This window comes from Scatophagus argus, chromosome 12 (genome assembly GCF_020382885.2).
Source record: "Scatophagus argus isolate fScaArg1 chromosome 12, fScaArg1.pri, whole genome shotgun sequence".
NCBI lineage: Eukaryota > Metazoa > Chordata > Actinopteri > Scatophagidae > Scatophagus > Scatophagus argus.
In genome coordinates this window covers 10,318,960-10,338,547 of record NC_058504.1, presented here as the reverse complement: position 1 = coordinate 10,338,547, position 19,588 = coordinate 10,318,960, and the positions used below count along the sequence as shown (strand labels likewise).

General features: G+C 40.6%; 2 protein-coding genes across 5 annotated transcripts in view; one reads left to right on the top strand and one right to left on the bottom strand.

Annotated features, from left to right (window-relative positions):
- macrod1 (mono-ADP ribosylhydrolase 1) overlaps window positions 1-19,588 on the bottom strand; it is a 102,310-nt gene that overhangs the window by 29,472 nt on the left and 53,250 nt on the right. For 3 of the 4 annotated variants that reach the window (XM_046406456.1, XM_046406455.1, XM_046406458.1), the window contains exon 4: window positions 11,513-11,542. The exons of the other annotated variant lie outside the window; for it this stretch is intronic. In XM_046406456.1, coding sequence (XP_046262412.1) covers window positions 11,513-11,542 — 30 coding nt within the window. The remainder of the gene's footprint in view (window positions 1-11,512; window positions 11,543-19,588) is intronic. 4 annotated transcript variants of the gene reach the window in all.
- The window catches only part of flrt1b (fibronectin leucine rich transmembrane protein 1b), a 34,447-nt gene continuing 33,921 nt past the window's right edge, over window positions 19,063-19,588 (top strand). The window contains exon 1 of the mRNA XM_046406449.1: window positions 19,063-19,153. The gene's annotated coding sequence lies outside the window, so the exon portion shown is untranslated. The remainder of the gene's footprint in view (window positions 19,154-19,588) is intronic.

Genomic DNA, 19,588 nt, shown 5'->3' with positions numbered 1-19,588 from the left:
AATGGATTTTAGGGCTACTGCCTTAGTTAATTACTCAATTTAATGTCTTATTAAGGACTCAGCTGACTTTGACTTTTTGGTCAATTAGTCTTTATTAATTACATTTTCATAAATCTACATATATTCAGAAATGGGTGTCTATCTTTGATCCACACCACAGCTAGAGATCATGACTGTGTTCATTTCCAGGAGGGCAACGATGCAAGAAAAGCAATTTCACTGATGTCTCAATTACAAACACAATATTTGCCATTAAATACTTTGCTAAAAGTTTATATTACGGTGTTAGTTCTCATTAGATTTTTATTTTTATAATTCTCAGCATTACGGCCCCAAGAAAGCAGAATTTAACTCTAACAAAATCATTCTTACAACAAATTAAGATTAAAAGGGAACAACAGCTTTTAAAGCTATAATGCAACAACAAAACACAGGAATTTACAATTCACAGGCAATACTTCAGAGCCAATTTATCTAACTTACATTTTTAATAGGAAAACAGAATTTTACTTTCAGGGATGAGAAGAGAAGAGAACTATTCAAATATTGAAATCATTTTGAGTGCTAGCAAGACAACACAGAAAGGAAAGAAAAGCGACACTCATTACTACAATAATTTTTAGCACGAAAGTCAAGTGTGCTAAAAGATAAAGCAAAAAGGTTGCATGAGAGTTACTAATACAGGGCTTTCTGCTCCTTTCTGTCACATTCAAACCAAACAGCTGTTTTTTTCAATCAGCTCCACGGAGAAACATAAAGACACCTCGTTTACATTTTTCTAAGCACTATTGGGGGAAAAAGCATTTTGTTCATTTATATGAAACTCATGAGTGTAGAAATTACAGGAAATGTGGCGAGAGAGACAGAGAATGAAATGCCGCAAAGATCACCAGATGAACTCATGCTGCAGTTTGTGGTGTTCGCCTTCAACCCCTTAGCTGCCAAGGCAACTCAAAGATGTTGGAGAAGAAAAAAAAAAAAATATATATATATATATATATATATCTACAATATCACAAAATGTTAATTTATTTTTTTTCGCTGCAACATCTGCTTTTGCAATGCAATATCCACATCTAATGTTTTTTTCTGATTATCTTTGAGCACTCAGAGCCCTTCTGTAAGGTCAGGAAAAGATCATCTTCTTGTTAAACAATGGAAATGTCATGACTGGAAGCACAAGACAAGATGTGTTCATTTTATTATTATTCTACCAAAATCTCAGTCTTTCCGTGACCAGAGTATTTTTATTTGTGTAAATCAAACCACACGCAGTACTCTGAACTCCCTCCATCCCATGCCTACAACAGGAAAGTCAGGCAGTCTGACATGCAATGTAGTTTAAATATTACCATGGGTTACCAGCCAGTGTGTCTGTAAATTATCTATCTCCAGCATTTGCAGCCTCCTACAATCCCGACTCAAGACTCTACTATCATGTCTAAAGCAGCAGTTTGGTGTAAACAATTCATAATTAACGCACAATAAAACACATCTGTCAGGAATAATTCTGTCACAGCACTGTGAGATTTGTCAGCACTCGGTGAAAATAGTACAGTAACACCCATCCATATGTCACAGCTCAGTGTGTTGGCTTGTGGCTCTTATGTCTGTCTCGCTGTATACAGACCAGCTGTTACAGCGGTGTGTTTTCGCCAAACTGGGTAGCTCAAGACAGGGGTCTGGTGTTATCTCTACGTTATTGTGTTAAGTTGGCATATCGCATGCGGTGCTGAGCTGCAGTGTGCCATGTCATGCTGTGCCATGTTGAACTGGGCCACACTGTGAGCTAAGCACAAGTGCAAGGGTGTGAAAGGCGAGCTCTGAAATGCTGGCTACCTCCTCAGGGTGCACATAAACAAGTTCAAGATACCATGCTCACACTCTGTATGTGTGTGTGTGTGTGAATAATATTGCTGGTGGGTGTACATCCTTGTCAAAGTGTATGTGCTACTGTGCATTGTATTTGTGCGTGTGTGGTGTATGTGAAGAGTCCTTGAGGTGACACACACACACACACTAACTTTGAAGCAGCCCAACTCTGAAATAGAGAACAAGTGTGATAAGACTGAGAGATGGAAAAGAGAAGGAGGGAGGAAGGGAGGGGAATAAGGGAGAGCGCAGCAGATGTAAAAATAGTCTAGAGGGAGATAAGGAAACAGGCAAGGAAAACAGACTCAAAAGGAGAAGAAATGGAAATTGTACTGAAACACAAACCAACAATACCTTTTGTTTTGTTTTATGCCTCATGTCTCACGGATACACAAACGCATATATGCACGTGTGTTTGTGTGTATAATGATAAAAACTAACCTTTTTGCCACCTGTTTTTAGTTGGCCACTTGAGCGGCTCAACCTTAAACATCCACAGCAGTAACATGCGACGTATACATTAACGCAGCAGTAACATTAATCCAAAAACATCACGTATAATATTGAAACAATGACTGTCACCTGTGTCTGACAAGGAGTATGTTCACCTTCGACACTTTAAGCAAACTCTGAGAGACAGAGTGATGACCCCGTGTGGGCAAGCCTGTATCATGTTAACCAAAACTGTAGAATTAAGCGTGTGCACGTGTGACTGAACAACTCGGCTGCAGTGGTGCAATGTAAATACCTAATCCATGACCAGGTTTGTACTAAAAAAAAAGTATCTAGAGGAAGAATTCAATGTCTATTTTGAACACTTGTTTGCCTTTCCAGGTCTGTTTTCATTCGTGTTTCTATTCCTGCAGGAGACTGAATGAGTTTCTTTGAAGAGTGCCCATTCAAGGAAATATTTTTCTATCCTCCCCTTCCACAGAGTATATCATGAAATGTACTGCTGAATGCAATGGGTTGCCTTATATATTTTGCACTTTTCACCAAACTTCTTTCTCAGATTACATTGAGTGGTTGTCGGCATTCATTGACAGTCCCTTATTGTGTACGTTTACAGATGTGAGTAATTACCAAAGAAGCACAATAAAAATATCAATGCATATGTAATTGTATACATTTTGGGAACCGCAGACCCTCTTCCCTCCAAATTTAAACAGAAAAACTGATAAATGCAGTCTACTAACATAATGACCACTTGCCTCATGACGCACTGTGTGTTCTGACACATTTCTGTCTGAACCAGCATTACCGTTCTCAGCAATTTGAGCTACAGTAATTTTTCTACTGGATCAGGCAACACAAGTCAGCCTTTGCTCCCCAAGTGCATCAGTGTGCCTTGGCTGCGCATGAGGCTGTCAGAAGTTTTTCTTCCTTGGCCCACTTTTTGTAGGTCCTGACCACTGCAGACCTGGAATATCCCACAAGAGCTGCAGGACTGGAGAAGCGCTGACCCAGTCGTCTAGCAATCACACTTTGGACCTTGTCAAAGTCACTCAAATCCTTATGCACACCCATTTTTTTTTTTTTTGCTTCACGCACATCAGATTCAATGACATAATGTTCATTTGCTGCCTAATATATCCCACCCACTGCCAGGTGCCACTGTAATGAGATAATGTTATTCACCTGATGGTAGTCATAATGTTATGGCTGATCGGTGTGTGTATATACTGAATATACTGAAGCACAGTAAACTTAGTAATCAGTGCACATCATGCATTACTATTTACCATAAATTGTTATAAATACAGTTGCTGCGGCTGCGTGAATAATAACCAATAAACATATGATTAGGATTCAGGGACACTTGTGATCATGCTTACAAAAAACAAAACAAACAAACAAAAACACAGACTTGCAGTTGGAAGTAGGAAATTGACAGGTTGGATCTTAAGACCTCTGATCTCCAAAGAACTGGACCTGTTTTCAAAGATGGCCCCCCAGCCATTCCTCCAAAAGTTGCTCACTGGGTGAACACAACGAAAAGCCTCTGCGAGCTTCCTCACACTTTCACTTTGTTGGGTTCAAGAGAGCGAGTCCTTCTCCAGCCGAGCCGCTGCAGAGCATGAGTGTCATAGACTTCCACTGGCCGAGCCCACTGACCTCCCGTTGGCTACCTTGACACATTAATGTGATACAATAAATTAATTTTAATACATCTTTTTAAATGTTAATGGACCAAATGGATCAAATTCTGGCGATAAAAAGTTATTTCAGGGGCTTCGTGACGCTCTGAAAATTTTATTCACTGCTTCTCATCTTACTAATGATTGTGTCTGAGAAAAATGTTTTGTGTGTCACCTTATGAATGCAGAGGCTGTAATATCCTGTGCAGTCACTACTCCAAACTAACTTCTACACAGTGACGTCCTTAGCAGCCTGCCCCATGCCTGGACTTTGTTGCTTTATAATGTGTCACACCACAAGGGGGTTTTGTCACTTGGACGTAAACATATAATTTTTGTTCACTGGTGTAAATGTTTTGTTGGTCTCAAATTAACATTACCATACTGTTCTTTGTATCATGTCGGATTTCAGGTGGTGCACAACTTCTACATTCAGCCAGCTTATCCCATCCTTTTAGCTGCAAATAACATCCTTTTGAGCACACACTCCACTGGATTTGCTTTTACATGAATCGTACTTTGTGCACTCAGCTGTAGGAGCTTTGAACCTTTGTTTTTCCATTCTTAAGTTAGATTGCTCCTTGTCAGACAGAGATGAAAACAGAGGACACAAAATAAAACTCTCTGACTCTCTCTCTCTCTCCCTCTTTCCACACACTGCCTGGACCAGCTGAGCAGGTTAATTAATATCCACACACCTCCTCATTCCCTGCGTGACTCCCACCTCTCCTCTGTAAGACAGACAGAACTGTTCCTCTAACTACATTCACCAAGACAGCCCATGTTAGCTTTCTTTCAGCCTGTGGTAACTTCTGACTCTGTGGGAGCCGGTGTAATAGCCCAGCATGAGCACCGCACGCTACTGAGTGGATTCAGACACTGTTCTGTCACTTCAATGTGGCCAGAAAAAAAGGGAGGGGAAGCAAGGAGAACTGCAGGTGAAAGATGCACTTGAAGTAAGGCTGCTCCGCACTTCTTCAGCATATACAGCTCTATTAGCCAAGGATGGTCTATGACTGAAAGATGCAATTTTATAATATTACTTCTACAGAATAATATGAACTGAATTCATCTGGCCAGCTGCAAAGTGCATATTAAATGTCTTAAATTTCCCTGCATTGGTTTCTACAATGTCACACGTGGACTCTGATGTGCTTGTGATCTGGGTTTTAAAGAAATGTTTAATGTGCCTGTTTCTTTTATCTGAGCCTTCAGTGAAAATCAATGTCCCTTTGGGGATAATAAAGTCAAACTCATATTGGGTCAATACACAGGACCATGTATCGGTAATGATGTATTCCTCCTTTACACAGCAGAGACTGGGGAAGTCCTAACCAAATTAGCACCACTGCAGTGTCATAGGATACTTATTGTTCATACTGCAGTGACTCTGTCGCATACAAATGGAGAACCTGAACTACTCAACAATCAGTGATTATTGGCTTCACCTAATGCCACCAACACACAACAACAGATTATAATGAATTAGTCATGAATTTAATTTGTATTACTGGACAGCAAAAAAATAAAAATATTTCAAGCACTCATTTCCATTTTAAAAAAACAGCATTCATTATTTAGTCTTCATTATCATACAAAATATCACATCACAGAAGCCTGGTCTTAAATGCATAGGGAGATGGGACAGAGATATAAAAAAAAATGATGGAGAGACAGAAGGACTCACACAGAGACAGAGGGAGATGAGACTGGGGACTGAAAAGCGCGGTTGGACAAAGAGAAATGGGTTTGGAAGGGGATCAAGTGTAAAACAAAAAGTGTGTAGGTGAAGAGAATGAGGGGGGGCTGAAAACAAAAGAGGAGATGAACGATATTCTGGGGCTCAGAAAAGAGAATGGATAAAAGGGAGCAATGGATGGATGAAGCAGGAAGGGGGAAGGGAATGAACATTTTGGCTTCTTCAGACCAGTGACCAGCCAGCTAAGCAGGTGGCTGACCAGTTTAGGTATTATCATTTCCCCCTCAGAGGCTCTGTATTGACTTACTCTGGGGGGCAGGGGGAGGGAGGGGAGGAAGGGAGGAAGGGAGGGAGGGAGCCAGAGAAGTAGGGGGGACTGGGAAGTGATAATTGGCGATATGCTTACCTGGCGAAGAGCCTGCAACCCCCAGCAGGGCACGCAAATAAACACAGGCATGCACACACCTGCACACACACTCAAGGCTGCAATGTTACATGTCCCACCCTTACAAACACATCCACACTCACACACGGAAATGCTCTCTTTCACACACAGGTAGCTTGACATTAGAGCACAACCAATCCCGAAATCTTTCCCATTGAATACTAATATGGCTGCCCTTGCCAGCTGACCTCTTATAGGCCAAACAGGCTGTCCGTCAAACTAATGGGGCGGAACGCTGGCATATTGCTTTCCCACAATCCCTCAGCAGAGCCAGGACACTCATTTACTTCGTCAGCTTGTTGCCAAGGCAACATTCTGGATGGGTCTGGTAGTGGATTCACACATACATATGCACACTGTTTCACACACAGTTGAATATATCCACTTGTGTGCACACAAATTTAAACATGCATGAACACAAACACCCAGTCACCTGTCAAATGCTACTATGAACTCTATCCACACACACACCACACACAGGCACATGCACAAAACGACAGTTGCTAACAGCAGTTAAACAGGCAAATGTATGTATGCGGCTGAGACACTGACAGCACTGTCTGCATGCGAAAGGTACACAGAGTGCTCTTTGCCATTCATCTCATCTCAGTGCCCCAAAACCAATCTTCTGCTCTCTCCCTTTATTCACAATTCATGCTCTCTTGTTCTCTTGTTCTGAAAGGCGAGCAGACAAGCCTGTCCTCTGCCTGCATTTTTCTCCTCATCCAGACAAGGAAAAAGCAGAGAAGGGGCTGCAGACACACAGGGACCAAGAGACTTCCAATGCAGGATATCAAACCACATCCCTGTGCTGGAGGATTGATTACAGATGTCAGTGCACACAAATTCAGTGTGGCTTTTTAGCTCTGCAAGAAATCCAGTGTGGGAGGATTTTGTTCTTTTTTCCCATACCAAATTAAAAAATGTAAGTGGATGAAATTTTAATTGGGGTCGTGCTTATGTGCTGTGTGCTTTGTCTGGATGTCTGAAAAAATCTAAACCAATCATAGAAAGGCACTGTCATGGCTGGTTCACATCCTGTTCACTCCGTCCCCACAGACCGCGACAGACTCTCTGATACCAGCTGTCTGTGTTTGTAACAGAGTGTCTCTGTTTGATCAGTAAGGTGCTATTACACAAGTACATCACATCATAGCAGGTCAGTGGCTGCAAAACTTAAGACATGGTACTGTGGCGTTCGGTTGGTCTTTCATGTCTTTTTCAATACAATGCATGCATGACAAATGTGCTTTAAAAGAGAATTAGGATGTTGTAATCATTCCTCCTTCTAAGGCTGAATTACCAGCTATGAAAAGTGGGAAACTGCCACGGCGCCCCAAAATATCATGTCTTAACTTTTATGTACAGAACTGCTCAAAATTAGCTAAATATTTATGCTCCAAAGCTACACTGTAGCCCAAACACCAGGACTACTACGGCTACAGAAATCCCACACCACTGTGCTGCTCTGAAAAAAGTTATATGGGGGAATATAATGCAAGCACTATACAGCCTGATGATATACAATACACCTGGCCATAAGTTGTATTGGTGGTTTCAACAGGTAAAATCTACTGCTGAAGCAGGCTATGAAGCAAAGACTACAAGACAAGAAAAGATGGTCTTGCATTAAGTATTAAATTTGTTTGGGAATATGCACCACTGAAGCCCAACATCTACATCATAATCACAATTTGCAGGTTGGATCTTAAGACCTAAATAATCCCAAATTTTGGGTTTACGAGTTGCATATTTTTAAATTAAACGTGTTACATCAAATGGTATCAATGGTATTCTGAATTTCTGTCCAATGCATGCAAAATTTATACACACTGAACAGATATTAGGTGGAAAAGAGGGTTAATAGGGATTGTGTTCATATCAAGAATGGCCAATAAGGCAAAAATGAGAGTTACAGCACTGTTGCAGATATATAACTGAGATTTTAAACTGATCTGTCAGCAGCACCTCGGCTGGGCATTTTCCTTCTTTAATGAAGCATGATAGCAAAAACTCTTTGCTCACTAGAATTGAGTATACTTGATAATGACGCAAGGTTGACTCTAGGTCAACCTTTTATTTCTCTAGGTTTTAGAGAAAGCGTTTCATTTGATTGACTGTGGAAATAAACAACTAGTAGACTTTATTGGAATCTGGATAACTGCTGAACTGAACATCTAAGTCAAAATAAAATAACAAATGTCTAATATATAAATATGAAGCTGAACATCCAATTAGCAAATAAACACAGAGCTGATCAAACTGTAAAAAACCTAGAGGGGTGCAATCTTTATTTTTTGAGATATTAATTTCCCTCAAAGGCAGTAATTCCAGTCGAGAAGTTGACCAGTGGAGACTGACCAGCCATCGAGCCACTGTCAGGCCACTTCCACTGATCCAGCTGGTAGCAGACTTTGGGAAGAAACAGGGGATAAATTAAGATCCCCTCAGGATCAACAGGGCCCTGGTGGAGAAGATGGACAGCTTAGATACCTTGGGGTCTGCATCACAGTGGACTTATCGTGGTCCTCTCAAGTCAACACCTTGGTGAAAGAACGCTGTCAGGATCACCCCAGGCACCTTAGGGACTTCAGGCTGCCCCTCAAGGTGCTAGAGTTTATCTATGCCTGCGCCATGGAGAGCATCCTGACAAGCAGCATCACTGCCTGGTTTGGAAAAAGTACCAAGAGGGACTGCCTCAGCTTGCAGAAGTCAAACCTCAGCCCAACAAGACATTTACAACAGGTGGTGCAGGACGAGGGCTGAATGCAACATTTAAGACCTCAGTCACCCCAAAAACAGACTATTCCCTACGTTATGGGTCAGGGACTCATTACCACTGTAGGCCAAGACAGAGAGGATGAGGAGGAGTTTCTTCCCTCCACTGACTTTACACACACAAGTAACTTACAATATACTGTATATGATATTGCTTATGTTGCCGCAATTAAAACACAATGGCTATAATGTTTCATTTATCTGAAACTCACACTCACCACTGAAAATCCGACTGACCTCACAGTTTGCTGTTCCGGCGTTCAGGTGTGCTGCATTGATATTTATATTCATATTTTGTTTCATCTGTTTGACAGATTCTTTTATATTTCATTGTTAGATTCATCTCTTATCTATTTGTTTGACCTGAATTTCTCAATGCATCCTACTCTGACTGATTGCATACGTGACAATAAATCCTCACTTGACCTGTCTGAGTAGGTGCACATACTGTGGGCCAACACAAAAGCTGTTATGACAACCTCTATGATTTTGCTCCAAATAGCACAATGCATTTTTCAACCTAAAGCATGTGGTCTGACATTTGGCAAATAGGTTCAGGGTCCCATCAACTGCTTACATTTTACTGATGGCTAATGACATTTGTGTGCAGGTAACATTTCAATGCACCACACACCCCAAAGATGCACGCTGACGAATGTGTTTGACAATGGCGTTCTTACATACACACGCACATGTACATGTACAAAGCACATGATAACCGCCTAGCCGACTGAATCTCCAACCATCAAGCGAGTTTTCTGTTTGGAAAATCAATCAAAGTGGTGAAACGTTGAAATGGCAGATAAGCTCTGGAATAAATGAGCAACTGCAGCCAGTGGACATAAAAAAGGTTAATTTTCTGCCCTTGAGTTTGTTGTTGATGTGCAGCCTGAGCTCAGCACTCCAGACTGAAGTGCAAAAACAATGTTGGCAGGTGTGCGTTTGATCTAACTGAATGACATTTACCAAGGTCCCCTTGAGACTGAGTAGTAAAGCACTGTAAAGACCTTTTGTTTCCTCACCTCTGATGAAAAAACAACTCACTAAAGCTGAATGAATGTTGGTTATTCATTACAGAGTGTGACTCTCATGGCTCCGACCATCATTTTCCTCCCAACTTTCTTGTTTGTTCCATTCTTGCCCCTGTCTCTACCCTTACTTCTCTCTCTAATTAACACCTACTGTAAGGCTCTATTTGCCTTAGCAAACCCCAAAGGACAGAGCTGGAAAGAGTTAGAGAGACAGATAGTTGGAAATAAATACAATATGAGAGAGACGAGAGAAATCAACTGAGCAAGAGAGAAACTGGAATGAGAAAACAGAAACAAAAATAGATGGTGGCAGTTGGATACGTAAGCTTCTGCAACCAGTCGACGGAAATTTTTCAAAATGAAAACAGATGTTGGGGTTAAATTTAACTGAAAGACAATTTTTAAATAACTAAATCAGAGTGAAAAACAGAGGCACAAGCACAGAGTCTGGCGCATACACACATTCACCAGAAACCATCTGTCTTTGTAGCACCATCAGAGACTTGAGGACAACATCAAACGATGATAGAGATCTCGAGGTGCTTGACTGCATGCATGCACACAAGACACAAGAGTGTAGGACATTTTTTGTGGCTTGAGGCTCAGCTGGTGTATATCAGTAAGGGTGGAACCTCTTTGTGTGGACGCTAAAGACTTTCTGCTTCAGGCAAACAAATGCACCTTCATAGGAAGGCAAATCCACTGCTTTGAACGGACACACAAATGCACATGCACACATACATACAGGTGTGCCACAAGATATGTCACCATGGAGACTGGAAAGCAAAAACATGCACATGCGCACACACATTCAGAGGCACATCCAAATTGGAAGGTTAAAAATGACAGTGCGAGTGAGCTGGTCTGGAAGGCTAAAGCTGTTTGCCTAAATTAAGAAAAAGAACAAAACCACAGGCAAACACAGCACTGAAAATTTGCAAGCATTAACAAACACACAACACACACACACAGGTGGAAGGGAGTGTATGTATGTGTGTGTGTGTACAAGTTTTAGTAAATGTGGCTGCTGCATTAGTTGTACAGATTTATTACAAGTATCGATTGAGCATGGACGTCCAACATCACACGCGCGCAGCAAAGTACTGAGTCAACAATACCCTGAAAAATGACTGTGTTTACATCCACGGCATTTCACACACATAAATTATGAACTATCGACTTTGCACCTGGGCGCACACACATACACGGTCAGACAGGCGGGCAGGCAGACAGACAGACAGACAGACAATGGCGCAGCATGCAAAGAAACACACCGTGAACACCTGCCACCACAAAGAGCTACCTGCTACCAAACACAAAGAAAACTACAGACAGACACACCGCTCTCAGGACATAAAACACTCACGCATACACACGCTCTTTAGCTAGGACATTACACTGCATCCTCTGATTAAAAGAACAAGATTTTAAATTATTTGGTGTCCACAGAAGACCATTTGCACCACAAAGCTGTACTATTAATAATAACAAGTAGCTTGGCAAGCACACAGACAGACACAACCAACGGACCAGACAGGTTGTGACTTACCTCCACCCCCGCCGAGCAGAGTCTTGTTGGCTGAGAGAGAGAGAAGAGAAAGGAGAAGTGTTTATGAAAAAGACATGCCTAAAAACATCGCATCAAGAGCAGAAAATATTCGCTGGTTCCAACATCTCAGATGTTGCTTTATATTAATCTTAACTAAATATATCTTCTATTCAGACAAAACAACACATCTGAACACACCAACTTGGGCTCCAAGAGCTTGTGATAAACACTTTTAGAAAACCACTCCACACATGTGGTCAGGCATATAAAAAATCTCTATTGTGTGTTTGACAAGGTTTTTGGAAGAAAAACAAGTTTAAAAATATCATTCAAATCCTCAAAATTGGCACCAACTCCTTCTCATTAAAAAATCACAGAATATATGAATATGCTAATATTTTTATTAATTTTTCACCTACGCAAAGTTCATTCTCAGTGTACGTACACTGCAGGCTTCAGGTTTCCACATCAAACTTGTGTATGCTGAATACTGCACCAGTTTTTCAGTGAGCGCAGAGAAAATTGTCATCAATGAATGGGACTGGAGGAAGAATTTTAAAAAATTTTGGAATTGAGCAAATAATCAACAGTTAAATCACAAATGAAAAAAAAATATTTAAGTTGCAGCCCAAATGATAAATGATAGAAAATGCAGTGCTGAACTCATAGTTACACTGGATGCTTGTTGGAGAAATTTGCTCCTGATAATTAGCATAAAACCATAATTTGCACTAACAGACATATGGGTTCTGCACATACTTGACCTTTCACCACATGTAAAGACATCACAATACCTCATCACTGCATTTATTAAGATCTCAGTTCAAAACTTTCTGTTGTTACTGCTGTATGTGTGTGGGTGTTCTGCTCAGAAACTCCAATCTCCTAAGACTTAATCAAGCTTTATATTTAATCGGGGGAATTTCTGTGCATAACTTTTGCTTATATTAACTTGGTGGGGGGAGGGGTGTGAGTCTACACCTTTGCCCTTTAGAACATAATTTGTTATTGGTGTCAGCATTTCTCAACAAGAGTGGTTCTCAATCCAAGTCCTCGGGGCTCATAGTGCTGCTGATTTTGCTAGCCGGCAACTTAATTGCATTCACCTGGCATTGCAGGTGTAACTCAGTCCCTGATTAGATAGATAGGATGAAAACCAGCAGGTACAGTCTCGCCAGTGAGGACTGAGAAGGATTGCGCAATTAGAGCGAGCAGCTTCACAGCCTGCAAAACTCATGCTGAGGCTACAGTCCAAAAGAATCTGAATAAGAAGAAAGTGACAATAAAGTAACAATATAAGGAGCTCATTTTCCAGCAAGGCAAGTCAAGGACTAATGCTAGTAGCCTGGCTGACCAGTGTGTCCCAAATCATAACCCTCTCCACTTGAAACAAGGTGCTGCATAGTGTAAATTGCTGGAAGGGTGTTGCGTTGCCTGGCTGTGTGCTTCTGACATATGCAATATGCAAGTGTTTTTCTCACCCACATATCCAACATATAAACGTGTGGAGTCAGTAGTGCTAGCCTGGGGACATCTGCAGCGCTTCCAGAAAAATCTAACCTGACCACAAACTCATAAAGATCATGTTTTTCAATTCTTTTCCTGCTTGTGGATCCAATTTTGGTTGCTGTGACCATGTTAGGAAAATCTGATAAGAACATAATCTCTCCAGCCGTTACAAAGTTATGTCAGAACATACGGGGGACGTAGCTCATTTTAGTTAGTCTTTGCCAGCAGGCATCATGCCTCACTGGTATCAGACAGTGTATAAAGCAGGTTTTAGGGTCGGTTTTAGAGAGGCAAGTGGAGAGACTAAATTACAAAAGCTGTCTATCTCTGTCAAGAATCTTCAACATTTTCACTTTATCTCACTGCCTCATTAATAGTAAATCCCATAAAATTTAAACACAGTACGTGTGAAACTCTGTCTCACTGACATCTCCTAAAGTGAATACCATCGCTCGCAACAGTGTGAATTCAAAGAACACAGTTACTTAGCATGGTAGTGGGAGATGACTTTAGCTCCCAGTTTGTTTAGTGATAGATCTTATGACTAAGTGAAATAAAGCTCACTCAGATGTAAACGCTCAGACAAATAAAACATCTCTTTTACGTCTCCCATTGGTCCCCTGCTGATTAGCTGCAGGCTGTGCATAAGAGTGATATCACATCTAGTAGTACAACAACTCGTTAAAAAAAAACAAATCAAAATCTCCCTGCAGGAGAGATGCTGCAGCTCCAATATGGTGACCTGAACTGAAACCACAGCTATAAGAGTGTTGCTAGTGGTGGAGTGAACTGGTGATCTCACATAAGACACAGAGATTGGGAAAAAGCAGCTATTTGTAAATAAATCACTGCTGAAAGTTTGTATCTGTAAAATCCTCCTTATTGAAGACTTAACAAACGTCTTTGTTAATCAGACTTATTGTGTAAATCAGTTGCTCGGAAAGTTGCTGTCCTTTTAAAAGCAACAAAGCATGTAAAGTAACAGTAACATCACAAAGCCATCATAAATTGACAGTATTAGGGTTCAAAACGATATATTAAAAACTGTCAAAACCAAACAAGCATGCATATTTTAAGAAATTCAAAGAAACAGTCAGAGTCCTTAAACAGTCCTTAGTCTGGTTCAGAAACTGTGGATATGTTATGTGAAAGTGTTGCTGCTTGGTGTAAAGTGCGAATACCTGACTCATTTGGCCATTTTCTTTTTCTTTTTTTTTTTTTTAATCAACAGCATAATAGATGTCTCACTGCTGTGCGAAATGCCAAATCATTATTCTGCGCCTCAGCACTTTCTGAAAGGAAATCCACCAATAATTTGAAAAATGGTTAAATTATTATCACATATTTCTCCTTAATCTTTTGAAATTGTTCAAGGTTTCCACTACCTCAGTTGGAGGAGTATGGTATGAGTATGGGTGAATCAAATGCTTTATTTCATCAGGTTACACTGTATGTTTGATGCTAGAAATCCTCCTACTGTCCCTGTGTTTAATACTCTTATATCTACTGATGCACAAAAATCCACAGGGGATGATCAGTTAGAGGCCACAATGTTATTAGTAGCAGATCTATTTTTATTTGAATGCTTAACTTATATTTCTAATATGACTGTGATAAGAGAAAGTATCCCTGACCTTACGTCAGCCTTTGTTCTATAAGGGTCAGTCCAAAACCTGTTGAGCTAAAGTGTTGGAGAGAAACAAGTGAGAACATTTTTTTCTCAACACTCCATTTTAAAATGCTTACTTTAAACTCTTAGGTTTCATACCAGGGAAGCATCTGTGATGGCAGCATCGTAAGCCTTGAACGATGTTGCTACTATGTTACATAACGAGCAGAATTGTGTCATCCTTTTTGTCGTTGTTCTCTTTTAAGACTTTTTGCACTGTTAAGCACCACGTTTTTTGAATTGGCCTTGGCTTACAAATTAGAACACAAGCTTTTACAGCTGATGTCTATCAGTCAAGGCTTGCAGTTTGATATCTGTAATATATAGCAAATCTGAACTTGAATTTGAAATTGAACCAGAATTACTTTTAAATTCACAGTTCCACTGCAGGGAATATTACTGTCCTTAAAGGGTACACAACTGAAAGAACCTCCTCTTTTAAATACACTGGTTTCCGGCTCGATGATGAGCTGTGCTTCAAAAAAACAAAAACAAAACAAAACAAAAAAAAAATATTACAGAACTGAGTAAGTCCCTAAAGGCAAAACTGTCATTGTTTCATAGAAATAAGGCATGTATTAACCAGAACTGCAGAAAGCAAATCGTTCTGTCAACCTTTCTTATCCGTCTTGGATGGTGATGTAATTTATATGCTCTCCAGCCTCCACTCTTAAATCTCTCACTGCAGTCTGTTGCTGAGTGGCTTTCATTAGCAGCTAGAAGAGAACAACACTGCACTCAATTTATTTATAAATCACAGGCAAACTACCTGGGTATCTTACAGGTACTCACATCTACACTTAGACATATATTTTATTCAGGGCAACCTTGAATAAAAGAGCTTGGTCTAATGGTCCGTCCCTGTTTAAACAAAGATTTGAATGAATGAGTGAAAAAATAAAAACACTGTTTATGTACATACATGGAAAATATGTGCGTCTTAGTTAGTAACATTCACACAGTTTCAGTGCCTTTAAGCACATAAGCTTGTGTCACACAGACACACACACACACGCACACACTCTGTAACTACACAATCTGAGTGCCAATGCATGAGTGCATCCACCATCTTGGGCAGCTGAGTGTGGCAAGACCACTTGGACAAGTCACAGACAGATCTTTTGCCAGCAGATTAAAATATTTAATCTGTTTAGTAAATTATTTTCGGATGGCGTGGTTGCCTGTCGAAAGGGAAGGTAACTCTTGAGTTGTCTAAAATTTCCAATGTAAATGTCTCTTGGTGAGGACTGTTAATGAGATAACCACTCCCGGTATGCTTTTATTTTGTTAGTGGAGGGCGCTTTTGTACCATGGGGCTTCCACTTTGGAGCCTTTGGTCAGAATAGGTTTTTTTTCACTTAAAATTTCATTTCAGTTCACGAGGAAGTAAAGTTATCCTAAGCTGCTCTGCAGTGTGAAGCTTTCATGGTTTGATAAGCACTTAGATGGAATGAGAACATGGTATTGTGTGATTTGATTTGCTTATGACTAAGTGCAGTAGCATGTTATTTTGTTGATTTAACAGTGTTTTCACTGTATTTCACTATTGTAGCAGTCATGCTATCATCAGCTTCTCTCACTGAGTTTGAACAGCTGTAACGACACAACAATGCCAGGTTTTCAGATGCGTTAAACAAGGGTCAAATGTCAGGAAAGATTTTGATTAATTAATTTGATTAATGGTTAATAAAACATAAGAACTAGTTTTAGTATTACAGCCACTTTAATCTGGTGTTGTGCAAATCCCTACTTTCTCATGAAATATTTTGAGCAGATCATAATCAGAGACTGAAAGGTTGCCACAGTTTAACTACTGGGACTAGGTGGATAAATCCTGGCCAGGAAATCAGGAAAATAGCACCAAGAGGTTCCTTCAGTGCACTTTAAATGAAAAATATGACTGTGGATGCTTTTACTGTTATGTGTCAGTTTATGATGTTTAATGCATTTCAGGACTTACGTTGTCATGCGGTGTGGAAATTTATTTTTACATCCCCTTTCCTACTTTCATCTAGGTCTACATTTGTGTCAGTTTATGTCCAACATTTCCTATAATGTAATCACACTAAAGCCCAGAGAACAGACTCACACAGTGATGGTGAAATTCCTCCGGTCTAGAAAAAAAAAAGAAATGGCTTACTCAAAACATGTTTTATGGTTATGTTGCCTTCTTGATAACTGAGGATGCCATCAATGTAGAAAACGGCATCTCTGTATCCTCAGCAATGGATTTCTCCTAGTAAAACTGATGAACGGCTGCTGCAAAATGGAGTGTAAATAAAAAAGTCTGCTTTGTCACCAAAGCCAGGCAGGTAACTGATATTCAGGCCGCTGTGTTTGGACAGGACAATGTGCCACCAAATTTTAATAAAACATGGAACTGGGTTGTTTGAACTCTGCAGGTTTTAACATTGCAAGAAGTGCCTTGGCCAAATGGTTCCAGCATATGCCACATAGTTGTTACACCCCCCCCCCCTCCAAGCACACACACACAGCATCTATCACTATCAAATAAAAGCAAAATGCAGCAAAAATAATTTAACATTGCAAACATACAAACCATTTAAATATTTATAGTATTAATAAAAGGTCAAGTGCGCCACACGGTACTTTCAAACAAAGTGCTTTTGGATCGTCAAAGACAGCATTCCAGCCAAAAGCAGCTCTTTGTAAAAAGAAATGCTCCATTGTTACTCAAGTTTGAGTAGTAGATTTATCATTTCGAAGGGCTGGAAGTTTCCAAAACACTGCACTGCAGTTTATATGTTTTATATGTCATATGTTTTATGAGGAATGAGAAAAGGAAAACAGACCTAACAGCATCTGAACTACCCTCGCTCAACAATTTTTGCAGATGTCCTGGGTAATATTTCACACTTCACGCAGCAATTACCCAGGTGTGCGCAGGTGTGGGTTTTGAACTTCTCTCTCGCAGTCTCTTTTTTCTCCCCCCCCCCCACACAGTATGGCGTCAATGTCTTTGCAGAGAGACTGTGCAAATGTGTGCACAGTTATCCCTACTTGTGCAACACAATGACTAAAGACAACAAAAGACATGCAAACAACACTAAACTCTTGCCTTCAGTCATGGTTGGACAACACTGTATATGACCTCGCTCAGTTCACCCATACTAAACACTTGACAGTACTCTTTACTTCACTGCAGCATCTTTAAAAAATGTGTCAAACACTATTGAAGGGTTGACTGCTTGCCCGTCATGTAGTGGTACAATATATTTTTTGCTATAAGCGGTAATAGGAACACAATATGTGAGTGCATAATCATACAAATTGTCGACTGCAGGAGCAGTTCAAAAGCTATAATCCCACATCCTATTTTCATTTATTTTGTCTTTCACAGAAGGTGTTACAAGATGCCCGTATTTTATCTCCCAATTTTAAATTCATAATGCTTGTAATCTTTATTCATGGGATTATATAATTAGTTTTATGTAAGGCACAATAGACCTATGATAAATTATCAACGATCCCATGAAATACTGCTGTTGTCCAACTACATACATAGGTGCTTGAGACCAGCTTCAAGCAACCAAAACACTCATGTATATGCACAATGATGCAGTTGCGGACATGTAGACACACACACATGCGTACGAAAAAACAAACCAGCACACACACACACACTCACACAGAAGGGGGCACATACAGACGGGATGTGAACACTAAGTACAAGTACAGTGTATGTGCATGTACATACACTGTACTTGCCAGCAGCCACATACAGAAACACACACATTCACTTGCAGACAGTGGAGATGGAGTTTAGGTAACGATGGCAACAGCAAAGCCCAAAGGTTTGTTACTGAAACCTAGTTAATTAGAGAGAGAGAGAGAGAGAGAGAGAGAGAGACAGGGGAGAGAGAGAGTAATGTCGATCCTCGAGGGAAAGTGTTTCACCATCTGTTAAAACCCACATGTACCCTCTACCCAGTCAAGTGTGGACCGAGTGTGTGTGTATGAGAGAGAGAGAGAGAGAGTGTTTGAGGTGTATGCACACACTGGCCACAGTTGTCGCATGGGCAAAAACAAACACAACTCCCTTCTCCTGTGGCGCAGAATACATGGAGACTAACAGTTTCTTTTTCTTATTGGTATTAAATGACTAACTGGAACAGCTAATACTGAGCAGCTAAATAAAGCATGTTAGCATCTGCTCCTGAGACAGACCAATTAGCAGAGTAGGGAAGGGATCAGGGTGATAAGTTATACAACTATATACAGAGTGGAGGGGGGGGTAAGTTGACAGGGGGAGAGTGGAGGAGGAGAGTGCGAGGTGTCAGGGGGGATGGAGGGAGGGCTCAGGGAGGGAGGGGTGACAAAGTGTGAGTGAGAGAGACAGAGACAAAGTGAAAGAGAGTTGAGGGAGGAGAAGGGAGACGCAGGACTAAATTCGCTGGGAACATAAAACAACAAGATGGAATGTACTTCGTCTTTCTTGGGAGGTAAGTAATCACACTGAGGAGGAGAAAGGGAGAGAGAGAGAGACACACAAAGAGAGAGACCTAGAAGGATGGAGGTGTAGATAGATTAGTGCATCAGTAAAGGACAAGAGTGAAATGCTAAATACCTGGCTCAACAGAGGAGGAAGAAGTTGGCTAAGACACTCTAAAGAGAGGACAAAAGCACTCATTTGCTGTTTGGCTCAGAGGAAAAACTGAGGTTTAACCACCCGTGAGTGTGTGAATGTGTGTGTGTGTGTGTGTGTGTGTGTGTGTGTGTGTGTGTGTGTGTGTGTGTGTTTGGGGGGGGTTACGTTAAAAGTCAGGAGTAGTGCTGATGATATCAAAAAGGCAAAAATCTCCTTCACATGATGCCCTGTGTTAATCCTTCTTTTGTCTTCGCCTTCTTTGCCTCCTTCCATCTTATTTTTCTTTCTC